At 44.6% G+C, this 13,047-nt stretch overlaps 1 protein-coding gene across 1 annotated transcript; it reads right to left on the reverse strand.

Annotated features, from left to right (window-relative positions):
• Positions 1-5,044: 5,044 nt before the first annotated feature.
• Positions 5,045-5,446, reverse strand: LOC125531588 (cytochrome P450 71A1-like). Its single transcript, XM_048695934.1, has one exon. It carries the CDS (start codon positions 5,444-5,446, stop codon positions 5,045-5,047), a length of 402 nt encoding a protein of 133 aa, XP_048551891.1.
• Between the last annotated feature and the right edge of the window lie 7,601 nt (positions 5,447-13,047).

Raw genomic sequence — 13,047 nt, forward strand, 5'->3', positions numbered from 1 at the left:
TGGACCATAACGGGTCGTTAATAGGCCGTATTTGATAACTCTATGAAAATAGCCCAACGGGTTTTTTTGACATGAAAACGGCCCATGTATTAACGGTCCACAAACGGGCCGACTATAACAAAGGGCTGAATTTGGCCCACAAGCAGAAAATGACAGTAACGGGCCGTATGTAATCGAATGCTGCAAATGAGCCCAAGAATCAATGGGCCCTGAGAAGGCTGAAAGATAACTTGGGCTGGAAACGGCCCAATGGAATAACGGGCCATTAATGGGTATAAAGTGATACACTGTTCATTACGGGCCAGTTTCACCACGGGTTGTTAATGGGCCAAGAGTTACAAAGGTCCTCATGTGGGCCGGCCGAAAGAAGTCATGGGCCACACATGGGTCGGAAGTTAAAACAGGCTGAATCATATTGGACGGCCTAGGTGACGCTACTGGGCCTAATTCGGATAGGGCGTAACGGGCCCTGGGTTAGCGGGCTATAAATGGGCTATATGCGAACATGCCGTTAACAGGCTTTCCGGGGGCCGCCCTGCCACCTATTGACCAAGTCAAACGGGCCGGCCTTTTCACAGGAATGGGCCTCTGTTGGGTCGTGCCACGTGTCGCCGTATCATAGGCGCCTTCGGTCCAATGCGCGGATGACATCTGTCCCAACGGTGAGCCGGCACGGGTTTCCTCCAGCCAATGATGATTTTACACGTGGAAAATCCCCATTGGTCGGGGCTGTTAACGGGTTATCGGATCCAAAACCCGACCCGATAGCTTAACGGCGTTCCGTTACGGTGGAGGCCATGTGTCGGTCACCCTTGACGAAATCACTTCTGTGACGCGCGATTTATCGTCATGGAAGTGGATACTTCCGTGATGATAATTTTGTTAATGTCATGGAACACTTCTACGACAGCACAGGTATTACAATCTTGATTCTGTCATAAATTTGTCATGGATGTACATGCATGACAAAAAATGCGACCTACTGTGACAAACACGTATCATCACAGAAGTGTATTTTTTTTGTAGTGTAAGGTACTTATATCACAATCTTCATCCATCCAGACTTGTTTTTGTGATTCTTGTACTACCACTGATCCAGATATGATTTCTAATACTCATCCTTTAATCCTTCTTAAATTATAGTACTAAGGTGGTCGTACTTTAAAAGGTGTCAAACTTGTGCAGGTAACCAGCAAAAATATATTGAAGCACATTGCTACCATCATCCACTCAGAGCCCGCCGGGCGACGCTCTGCAACAATGGTGCACGCTGCTGGCACCATATGATTGCTATGGTAATCGACAATGGGAAAGAAGCAGGCGTGGCGGGATCATCACCAGTGGGGTCGTCGGGGAGAAGATGGAGGCAGATAATAAAGGAACGGCTCGGCCGGGTGTGAAAAGGAGAACAAGAGAGATAGAGATGATGTGGTGCCGCACCACTGCTCTCCTACTGCTAGCTGAATTTTGATATTGTTGCTGCTATCAAAATTTCACATATGCATGGCGAGGTGTTTGATGCTGGCCAATGTCACGACGGTTGTGAGGGGGATTTCATCGTTTAGGAATCTCCTGGGAGAGGTGCTCCACTGCGAGGTAAGAGGCATCCTTCTCCATGCGCTCGACGGTCTGTGTCCGGAAAGAATTTCATTATGCAAATAATTATTATTTTTCTCCGAGAAAGTTAGAACAATCTTTGTCCAAAAAGAATTTCATTCTGCAAATAATTCACACACTGTAGCATATACATCATTAAGGAATTATCTTCCATATAAACCAACACTACATGTTTCAGGTCACTTCACAAGTGAGTAAACTAGATCTTGGGCCTGCAGTAACATCTTATATTTGAGTGTGTATCCTAAATGCTGTCTAGGCCATATGATAGAAAGACAATAGTTGCATGATGCAAGGATTAAAAGCCTAGAAAACTTTCATTCTGCTTTGCTAACTTTTTAGCACTTATGTGGATTTCTGAAATGTGGCATTATTTTCTTGCAGTGTAACCAACGTCTATGGACCCGTCACAGGGTCATGCTACGTGTGTTTATGGCTGCATTGCGTGGAAGGTGCGAATGAAGAGCTGAAAGCAGAAGCACACAAGATGATGTACAATATGAGGAATGATGGTAAAGGCTGGAAGTGTGATGAAGGTGATGCCCAATCTGACCATTAGTATATTCTCATCAAGGCTACCTGTAATTTCTACTCTGATATAGATTTTCTATTGTGAGGGGTGTTTGTCATGAAAAATGTGATCTATGCATGATACAATGTTGCTAGAGTGAAGATTCTATGCAAAGAATGACATTTAAGAAGGATGTAGTTAAAGGTAAACCTTGATCGAATATTTTAACTTTTCATGAGGATCTTTTCATTCAGCACATACATGTTGAGTTCTTCATGTGTTTAGAAGTAAGGGGTACAGCATGCTGGCCGTCCTTGCAGGAGTAGTCTAGCAGAGGATCTCCCTAGCAATTTGGAGGTACCTTGTTTATGTTATACTGAGACCTATTCTTTTGTACTGACTATTGAATTTTCTCCTTTATATTTCTTCATATGTTTATTGAGATGGTTCAACTTTCTAAACTTTTTTCTTCCTTTGTTTTTTCATTTTTTGGTGGATTTCTTGCATTGCAAGCACTTTGTGCTATGTGCAACACTGTCTACTTGCGGTCTATTTTCTGTCATATAAAAGTAATTATAGTTTTGCATTTAGCATCTTATTCATTCTCAACAGGATTCACTAATATCAGGGGTTGGAATTTGTATTGGCTTTGTGCCAAAGGAAAAGAAGTTTCCAATATCTCATACTTGCTTTCCATGTTATTATGTTGCTGGCTCAAATCGTTCACCAATTTAATGTAGCAGGCTACCAGGTGCCAGCTACCTGATGGTTCTATAACTCAACACTCCCTGTGGATTCTAAACTGAACATTGATTGATAAAAAACAAATACTCTAGAAAGTTGCAGTTTGCTCAGGAAACATACACTTCCATTTGTAAGTAATAGTACTACTGTAACAAGTTTTTCATATTTTTTAAATTATATGCATTTGTATTGTTCACATCCTGACCGAGTAGTTGAGCTTTGTGACGTTAGATTATTAGTCTGTTATATGCTCACTTTTCAAAATAGAAAATTATTTAATCGTTAATGTAATACAGTTGTCACTGAAGTGCTTATGAATTGTACATTGTATGACCATTTTAAGAAATCCTCTTTTTTGTTGAAAAACGTCATGTAACGTTATATCTAGAACAATTGCCGGTTTGGGCTATTTCTTTGCAGGGTTTTGTTATTATGTATCTGACACACTAATGAGCACTGACGCCGCCCATTATGCATTAGCATTTCTACTATGGTGGTACATTTTTTTTAAATGTGGTAGTTAAGTGATGTAGCGAATAATTTTGTAAGGAACTTAATAATCTAAGTAGTTGCCTCTTTCAGTTGCTTCCATTCAAATATTACGGGAGTTCAAGTTGTAGTACAATAACATTTTTCATAGCCTTTTCATGTGTAGATTATGTTGGGAGGGACAAAGCTCTTAGCAATTGATGCATAAGTTCTCATATCTATCTCTTATCGTGGGTGAGTACTCAAAAGGGAAAGGAGGCTCTAAAGAGAACCTTGGAAGATTTGGCATTTATTGCTGCAATAGGAATAATGCTTTTCTTAGAGAACCTTGGAAAACAGGCATCATGATGTAGAGAGACAGCTGTCGGCAGGGGCAAGGAGCCACACACATGGCTAAACGGGCACCATTTTACGCGGAGGTCGCCTCGGCACGAGAAATCGGCCTGGGATGGCCAGGTCAATGACGCGGCTCACCTGAGATAGAAATCGGCATGGAGGTCACCCTCAACACCGAAAATCGTCCTTGAATGGCCACAGTCGCATCCCGCTGCTCACCGAATTCTTCTGGAAAAGATAACCGTACCGGGGAGTGGAGGGGGCGGGCGACATAGCCATGGAGGGAATGGGAGGCGGAGTTGAGCATCTAGGGGAGGTGACAAGGACCTGCCATGGCGGGGAGATATTGCGGCCGCGACCCGTGCGGGGAGAATGAGATGTGTGAGTGAGGACTTGCCGTGGGGTGAGAGAGTAAGAGGGGTGAAATAGTTAAGGCTTTGTAGGAAAAGTGTAGTTTTTTATAGGTAAAAGTTTGGAGCCGGTGCGCTGGCCGAACTTTCCGTCGGCTTGCGCGCCACACTGGCTCACGCGACACGGAAACAACCACCCCCGCGCAAGATGCGTGTATATGGTGGGTCCCGCGTGAATTTTCTTCCTTTTCTTCCACCTCCAGCCCATTGTGGCTCTGCTCCTCCACAGCCCCCCCCCCACGCTGCTCGCAACCTCCAGAAGCTCTCTCACCGGTACCGGCGTCGAGTGCTTGCGTGCGACGGCGCCAAACGCCGCCTCTCCTTCATGGATGGTGAGCTCCTCTCCCACCCCCTCCTCAATTGGTATCCCCGCTAGGTCCCCGCAGCCATGGTCATCTGCAACCTCGGATCTCAGCCATGGCCTCTGCCCAACTACGGCTTCGAGTCACCGCCGGCAAAGCTACGTGAACCGTCTATCAGGGCGCAACAACCAGAGCTGCAAGCCTGCAACCACGGGCACACACTTGACGGCAAGGACGGGGCGGCGCTGGTCCTAGAAAAAAACTATGTCACACTTTTTTGCTACATGCTTCAACCGGCATAATATTTTGCTACAATAGGCATATCATTTGCTACAACCGGCGTCACATTTTGCTAGAACACACAGCTGGCATCGTGGCTTTGCTACAACTAGTGTCGCTTTTCTCTACTCCTAATGTCTCAGTCCGTACGTCGTTTCGTTCGCTCGTACCCTCCCCCTCCCATTGAACGAGAGGCCATCCCTCAATCCCATCCCACTTCCACTGATTTTTTTATTTTTTATTAACCGAGACAATCCCAAAATAAACCCCACATGAAGGCCAAACTCTATTAACCGATGGCATCCTTTCCAAACAATATTATCCTTCCAAATAATACTTTCCATACATAACAGGAATCAAATATTAAACGATGGCATCTTTTTCAAACACCCGAGCACGATTCGCCCGTTCACGTCCTTGGAGAAGCCGCTTAGGAGCTCGCTCGACCACACCACGACGTCGCCTTCATGTGCCTGCTGCTCCACCTTCCGGACAAGCTCGACCACCTCCTCGCGCACGCCGCGGTAGGCGCGCACCCTGGCGGGGATCAGCAGGTGGGGCACGACGATCTTGCACACACCATGCCAGTAGGCGCCGTGGGGAGCGAAGGCGATGTCTGTGCAGCCGTAGAGGAGCCGCCGCGGGATGGCGAGCGCGGGCCGGTTGGTGAATGCGTGGTCCTGCAGCTGCAGCACCTCGCGCGCCACGTTTGCAGACGAGACGACCAGGGTGGGCAAGGGGCCGAGGCGGAGCAGCATGACGGGCCTGTGCACCGCAGCAAGCGCGTGCAGGGTATGGTGTGGGAGCACGCTGGGCTGGTGGAGATTGCCGACGATCGGGAGACCCCGCGGAGATGGTGGGAGGCGGTGCGCGGGAGGTTTTCTGGTTCGTGTTATGCTACGCACTAGCAGCAGTAGAATGCATGCATGAGACGGCTAGGAGTACTAGCATGGGCATGGTGAGTTCCGGTCAACCATTCATGGTATTTGTATTTTTGGCCTGGTTATACATGCATCTAAGTTTTGAGGGTTTATGCAAACCATGGATGATCTAACGTGTTGTGATTTTTTTTTGAGGAGTGTTGTGATTTCTAAATAATGCACTTTTGGGAGTTCTACATTCTGATATGCATATTAGCTATCAGTCATTTGAGGCTGCCCAACGGAAAGATGTGTGTTGCTTCTCATGCTCCTATTTGTCTACATTTTTTGGGTCTTCTTGATAGATATATGTTTCAGAGACAATGTTACGGTCACAATAGCAAACGAGTTCATCTTGCCTGGGTTGCAGCTGATAAGTAAGAAGATAGATCTTCAGGTGAGGCATATTGTCCCTAGGAATTGTTTGGCCTTGAGGATTGTTCTAGGAAGCACTTCTGATGACAACATAATGTTGGGCCTCGGGAACATGGTAGTAAGGTACTTATATCATAATTTTCATCCATGCAGACTTGTTTTTGCGATTCTTTTACTACCACCAATCCAGATATGATTTCTTATACTCATCCTTTAATCCTTCTTAAATTATAGTACTAAGGTGATTGTACTTTAAAAGGTGTCAAACTTGTGCAGGTAACCAGTAGAAATATATTGAAGCACATTGCTATCATCATCCACTCAGAGCCCGCCAGGCGACGCTCTGTAGCAATGGTGCACACTGCTGGCACCATATGACAGCTATGGTAATCGACGATGGGAAAGAAGCAGGCGTGGTGGGATCATCACCGGTGGGCAGTGGCGATTCTACTCAACAGGCTTCATCAGGCTCTAGCCTACCCTCAAAATTTTCCACACAAAAAAACACCACCAATGATTAGCACAATAGTAGTTAGGTGCAGCGCATAAAATAGCTTCTGACACCAAAAAATCAGTATCCTTGAAGTCGAGCCTGCCCTGTAATTATGTTCTAGATTCGCCACTGCCGGTGGGGTCGTCGGGGAGAAGATGGAGGCAGATAAGAAAGGAATGGCTCGGCCGGCTGTGAAAAGGAGAACGAGAGAGATAGCGATGATGTGGTGCCACACCACTGCTCTCCTACTGCTAGCTGAATTTTGATATTTTTGCTGCTATCTGAATTTCGCATATGCACGGTGAGGTGTTTGATGCTGGCCAACATCACGCCGGTTGCGAGGGGGATTTCATCGTTTGGGAATCTCCTGGGAGAGCTGCTGCCCTGCGAGGTAAGCGGCATCCCTCTCCATGCGCTCGACGGTTTGTGTCCGGAAAGAATTTCATTATGCAAATAATTATTATTTTTCTCCGAGAAAGTTACAAGAATCTTTGTCCAGAAAGAATTTCATTCTGCAAATAATTCACACACTGTAGCATATACATCATTAAGGAATTATCTTCCATATAAACCAACACTACTTGTTTCATGTCACTTCACAAGTGAGTAAACTAGATCTTGGGCCTGCAGTAACATCTTATATCTGAGTGTGTATCCTAAATGCTGTCTAGGCCATATGATAGAAAGACAATAGTTACATGATGCAAGGATTAAAAGCCTAGGAAACTTTCATTCTGCTTTGCTAAATTTTTAGCACTTATGTGGAATTCTGAAATGTAGCATTATTTTCTTGCAGTGTAACCAACGTCTATGGACCCGTCACAGGGTCATGCTGCGTGTGTTTATGGCTGCATTGCATGGAAGGTGCGAATGGAGAGCTGAAAGCAGAAGCACACTAGATGATGTACAATATGAGGAATGAAGGTAAAGGCTGGAAGTGTCATGAAGGTGAAGCCCGATCTGACCATTAGTATATTCTCATCAAGGCTACCTGTAATTTCTACTCCGATATAGATTTTCTATTGTGAGGGGTGTTTGTCATGAAAAATGTGATCTATGCATGATACAATGTTGCTAGAGTGAAGATTCTATGCAAAGAATGACATTTAAGAAGGATGTAGTTAAAGGTAAACCTTGATCGAATATTTTAACTTTTCATGAGGATCTTTTCATTCAGCACATACATGTTGAGTTCTTCATGTGTTTAGAAGTAAGGGGTGCAGCATGCTGGCCATCCTTGCAGGAGTAGTCTAGCAGATGATCTCCCTAGCAATTTGGATGTACCTTGTTTATGTTATACTCAGACCTATTCTTTTGTACTGACTATTGAATTTTCTCCTTTATAATTCTTCCTATGTTTATTGAGATGGTTCAACTTTCTAAACTTTTTTCTTCCTTTGTTTTTTCATTTTTTTGGTGGATTTCTTGCATTGCAAGCACTTTGTGCTATGTGCAACACTGTCTACTTGCGGTTTATTTTCTGTCATATAAAAGTAATTATACTTTTGCATTTAGCATCTTATTCATTCTCAACAGGATTCACTAATATCAGGGGTTGGAATTGTATTGGCTTTGTGCCAAAGGAAAAGAAGTTTCTGATATCTCATACTTGCTTTCCATGTTATTATGTTGCTGGCTCAAATCGTTCACCAATTTACGGTAGCAGGCTGCCAGGTGCCAGCTACCTCATGGTTCTATAATTCAACACTCCCTGTGGATTCTAAACTGAACATTGATTGACAAAAAACAAATATTCTAGAAAGTTGCAGTTTGCTCAGGAAACATACACTTCCATTTGTAAGTAATAGTACTACTGTAACAAGTTTTTCATATTTTTTAAATTATATGCCTTTGTATTGTTCACAACCTGACCGAGTAGTTGAGCTTTGTGACGTTAGATTATTAGCCTGTTATATGCTCACTTCTCAAAATAGAAAATTATTTAATCATTAATGTAATAGAGTTGTCACTGAACTGCTTATGAATTGTACATTGTATGACCATTTTAAAAAATCCTCTTTTTTATTGAAAAACGTCATGTAATGTTATATCTAGAACAATTGCCGGTTTTGGCTATTTCTTTGCAGGGTTTTGTTATTATGTATCTGACACACTAATGAGCACTGACGCTGCCCATTATGCATTAACATTTGTACTATGGTGGTACATTTTTTTAAAATGTGGTAGTTAAGTGATGTAGTGAATAATTTTGTAAGGAACTTAATAATCTAAGTAGTTGCCTCTTTCAGTTGCTTCCATTCAAATATTACGGGAGTTCAAGTTGTAGTACAATAACATTTTTCATAGCCTTTTCATGTGTAGATTATGTTGGGAGGGACAAAGCTCTTAGCAATTGATGCATAAGTTCTCATATCTATCTCTTATCGTGGGTGAGTACTCAAAAGGGGCAGGAAAAGGAGGCTCTAAAGAGAACCTTGGAAGATTTGGCATTTATTGCTGCAATAGGAATAATGCTTTTCTTAGAGAACCTTGGAAAACAGGCATCGCGATGTAGAGAGACAGCTGCCGGCAGGGGCAAGGAGCCACAAACGTGGCTAAACGGGACACCATTTTACGCGAAGGTCGCCTGGGATGGCCAGGTCAACGACGCGGCTCACCTAAGATAGAAATCGGCATGGAGGTCACCCTCAACACCGGAAAACGTCCTTGAAAGGTCACAGTTGGATCCCGCTGCTCACCGAATTCTTCTGGATAAGATAACTGTACCGGGGAGTGGAGGGGTGGGTGACATAGCGGTGGAGGGAATGGGAGGCGGAGGTGAGCATCGAGGGGAGGTGACAAGGACATGCCATGGCAGGGAGATATTGCGGCCGCGACCTGTGCGGGGAGAATGAGATGTGTGAGTGAGGACTTGCCGTGGGGTGAGAGAGTAAGAGGGGTGAAACAGTTAAGGCTTTGTAGGAAAATTGTAGTTTTTTTATAGGTAAAAGTTTGGAGCTGGTGCGCAGGCCGAACTTTCCGTCGGCTCGCGCGCCACACTGGCTCACGCAACATGGAAACAACCACCCCCGCGCGAGACGCGTGTATATGGTGGGTCCCGCGCGGCTTTTCCTCCTTTTCTTCCACCTCCAGCCCATTGAGGCTCTGCTCCTCCACAGCCCCCCCCCCCCACACACACACACTTCTCGCAACCTCCAGAAGCTCTCTCACCGGCATCGAGTGCTCGCGTGCGACGGCGCCCAACGCCGCCTCTCCTTCTTGGATGGTGAGCTCCTCTCCCACCCCCCTCCTCAATTGGTATCCTCGCTAGTTCCCCACGGCCATGGCAGTCTGCAACCCTCGGATCTCAGCCATGGCATCTGCCCAACTACAGCTTCGAGTCACCACCGGCAAAGCTATGTAAACCATCTATCAGGGCGCAACAACCAGAGCTGCAAGCCTGCAACCACGGGCACACACTGGACGGCAAGGACGGGGTGGCATTGGTCCTAGAAAAAAACTATGTCACAGTTTTTTGCTACATGCTTCAACCGGCATAACATTTTGCTACAACCGGCGTCACGTTTTGCTAGAACACACATCTGGCATCACGGCTTTGCTACAACTAGTGTCGCCTTTTGTTATAGCCAACATCACGTTTTGCTACATCCATCACAACCGAGCTGCGACCAGCGACGGCGGCGATGAATTTTTTGCTACAGGCGTCGTAGGTTTTTGCTACATCCGGTAATGACTTTTGGTAAATCCATTCTATTCTAGATGCAATGGCTGCTGCGTGCAACCGCGAGCTACAACCGACGACGACGGTGACTGACTTTTTTGTTGCAATTGTTGTCTCCATTTGCTACGGCCGTGCAATAGAAAGCGGCAACGGGCGGCCATGGGCGCTCCATGCCAGCAGCGATGACTGACGTCGAGCTGCAACCGGCGGCAACAAGAGTTGCATCCAGTGGAGCTGCAACCGGCGACTGGTGTTGCCAGAGCCGCGACCATCACCAGCGAGGGGGGTCTGCAACCCACGGACGATGTTTTGCTGCATGCGTGGATCCGGCGAGAAACATGAGAGAAGATGGCGACGACTGGCGGCGAAGGTCTACAAACAGGAAGTATTTACATGGTGAAAATGGAGTGGGAGGGGGAGGAACGAAGCTAAAGAACAACAAAAAAGTAAATAAGAGAGCACCAGGGGGATCTAAACTGAAGCAACCAAATTAAGAGTGAAGGGCTCAAGCTCCTTATTGGTTCTATATCTTAATAACTCGAAGTCACTCTTAAACCTCCTCCTCCAGGAGTCAATCGTGGGCACAACCCCTCTTAAGTGTTTATTATTCCGCTCCATCCACAATCCCCAAGCTGCCACCACGAACACCTCCATGAATATGGGCCCCGTCCAACTCAGTTTCGCAACATGCAGCAGATGCAGTCTGTTGTTCACAGGAGGCCACACGATGCCCAGCTTCTGCCAACAAGCAGCACTGAAACGACATGTAAAGAAAAGATGCTCAACAGTTTCTTCAGGCGGGTGTGGGCACAGCAGGCACCCATAGTTGTTATTCTTGAGCGTCATCCCTCTCCTCCGAAGCATGTTACGTGTGTTGATCCGATCAGCTAGGATTAACCAAGCAAAAACTTTCCACTTGTTGTTGCATTTTGATTTCCAGATCCACCCAAATGCATAGTCTACTTGCATCTCGCGAAAGCAAAATTTGTAGTACTTGCTTGAGATGAAGCCCTCACCTCCCCAAATACATCTCCAACTGTCTGGCACGATAACAGAAGGCTCGGTCATGGCTGTAATGTTCTATAGGTCAGCCAATTCAGCACAAGCTTGGATCGAGAGCGGCAAATGGAAGTTTACGCCCAATGTCGGGGCCGTTAGCAGTTTTTGAACCGAAATGTCTTCATTTCTAGCAAACGAGAACAACCTAGGATGTGAGTCTGATAAGATTTCATTCTTCCACATATCTTTCCAAAAGATCACCGAGGAGCCCTCACCAATACGGACAACTGTAACGCCTCGGTAAATATGAGACAGGCTCAAGACATCTCGCCACCAGAACGACCCACACGCCTCGGCAACGTGCGGCACCCTGTCAGTGTAAAGGAATTATATGTGATAAATGCTTACATACTCTGTTCAAGAATTCATCCGATTAACCAGTTAACTTGCCGATTAATCCCTACTCATAGGGTCACCGAGTAGCCGATAAACTGATAAATCGTCCGATTAATTGATTAAATGGCCAATTAACTTGCCGATTAGTCTATTAATCCCCTACTCGCCAGCCAACCGAGCAGTTACCAGTTAATGATTTCCTCAACAATGCTTACATATATTGTATACATGCTCGAGATTATTTACGAGACAAAGCAGGTGAAAAGGTACGTATTGTTAGCATCAAATATTAAAACTCTAAGGCATTTAGTGAAATTACTGATTTGCTAAGGAATTCAACAATGCGCTCAAAACAGTGCAACCCGGTAGAATTTCGATATATCTAGATGGCAACATATATTTCCAATTGGTATTCCAATGAGCACGGACTGGTTTTCCAATATATATTTAGGAGGCAGGCAAGGAGAATGAAGATGATGTCATGTCTTTTTGTGGTAGTGACTAATGAGTAAATAGAAAGGAAAAGAGATAAGCAAGATTATCCTGTCTTCCCACAATTTTGGTATATATAGAAAAGCCGAGGGACTGCCTTTTGTTGGAGAAGATAAAAAATGACCACAACTTATGCTCTTGTGTTCATCTATGTTTCTCTCGCGTCCACGCCTGTAGCAACGCACAGGCATTCTACTAGTCATATTCAATGATCTACAAGTTTTTATGTAAGATTTTATGACTAACCATCTAAATAACCAATTCCTGTCATCTCTCTAAATAGATATAAGTGAAGCAAAAGAGTCTAATTCTTTCTACAAAAGATATGTCCACGCTCTAACAAATATAAGTGAAGCAAAAGAACATTCTACAAATGGCGGTTTTCTATGTGAAGAGAAACAGGCAATCCAAACTTCAAATGATATAAGTGAAGCACATGAAGCATTCTATAAAGCCATACTCAACAAAATATAAGTGAAGTGCAATGAGCATTCTATAAATCAACCAAGGACTATCTCATACTGATAACCCACAAGTATAGGGGATCACAATAGTTTTCGAGGGTAGAGTATTCAACCCAAATTTATTAATTCAACACAAGGGGAGCCAAAGAATATTCACAAGTATTAGCAGCTGAGTTGTCAATTCAACCACACCTGGAAACTTAATATCTGCAGCAAATTATTTAGTAGCAAAGTAATATGATAGTAATGGTAACAGTGGCAAAAGTAATAGTTTTGGTTTTATAGTGATTGTAACAGTAGGAACAAAAAAGTAAATAAGCGAAGAACAATATATGAAAAGCTCGTAGGCAATGGATCAGTGATGGATAATTATGTCGGATGCGATTCCTCATGCAACAGTTATAACATAGGGTGACACCAAACTAGCTCCAGTTCATCAATGTAATGTAGGCATGTATTCCGAATATAGTCATACATGCTTATGGAAAAGAACTTGCATGACATCTTTTGTCCTACCCTCCCGTGGCAGCGGGGTCCT

Source organism: Triticum urartu, unplaced genomic scaffold, assembly GCF_003073215.2.
Source record: "Triticum urartu cultivar G1812 unplaced genomic scaffold, Tu2.1 TuUngrouped_contig_7543, whole genome shotgun sequence".
NCBI lineage: Eukaryota > Viridiplantae > Streptophyta > Magnoliopsida > Poales > Poaceae > Triticum > Triticum urartu.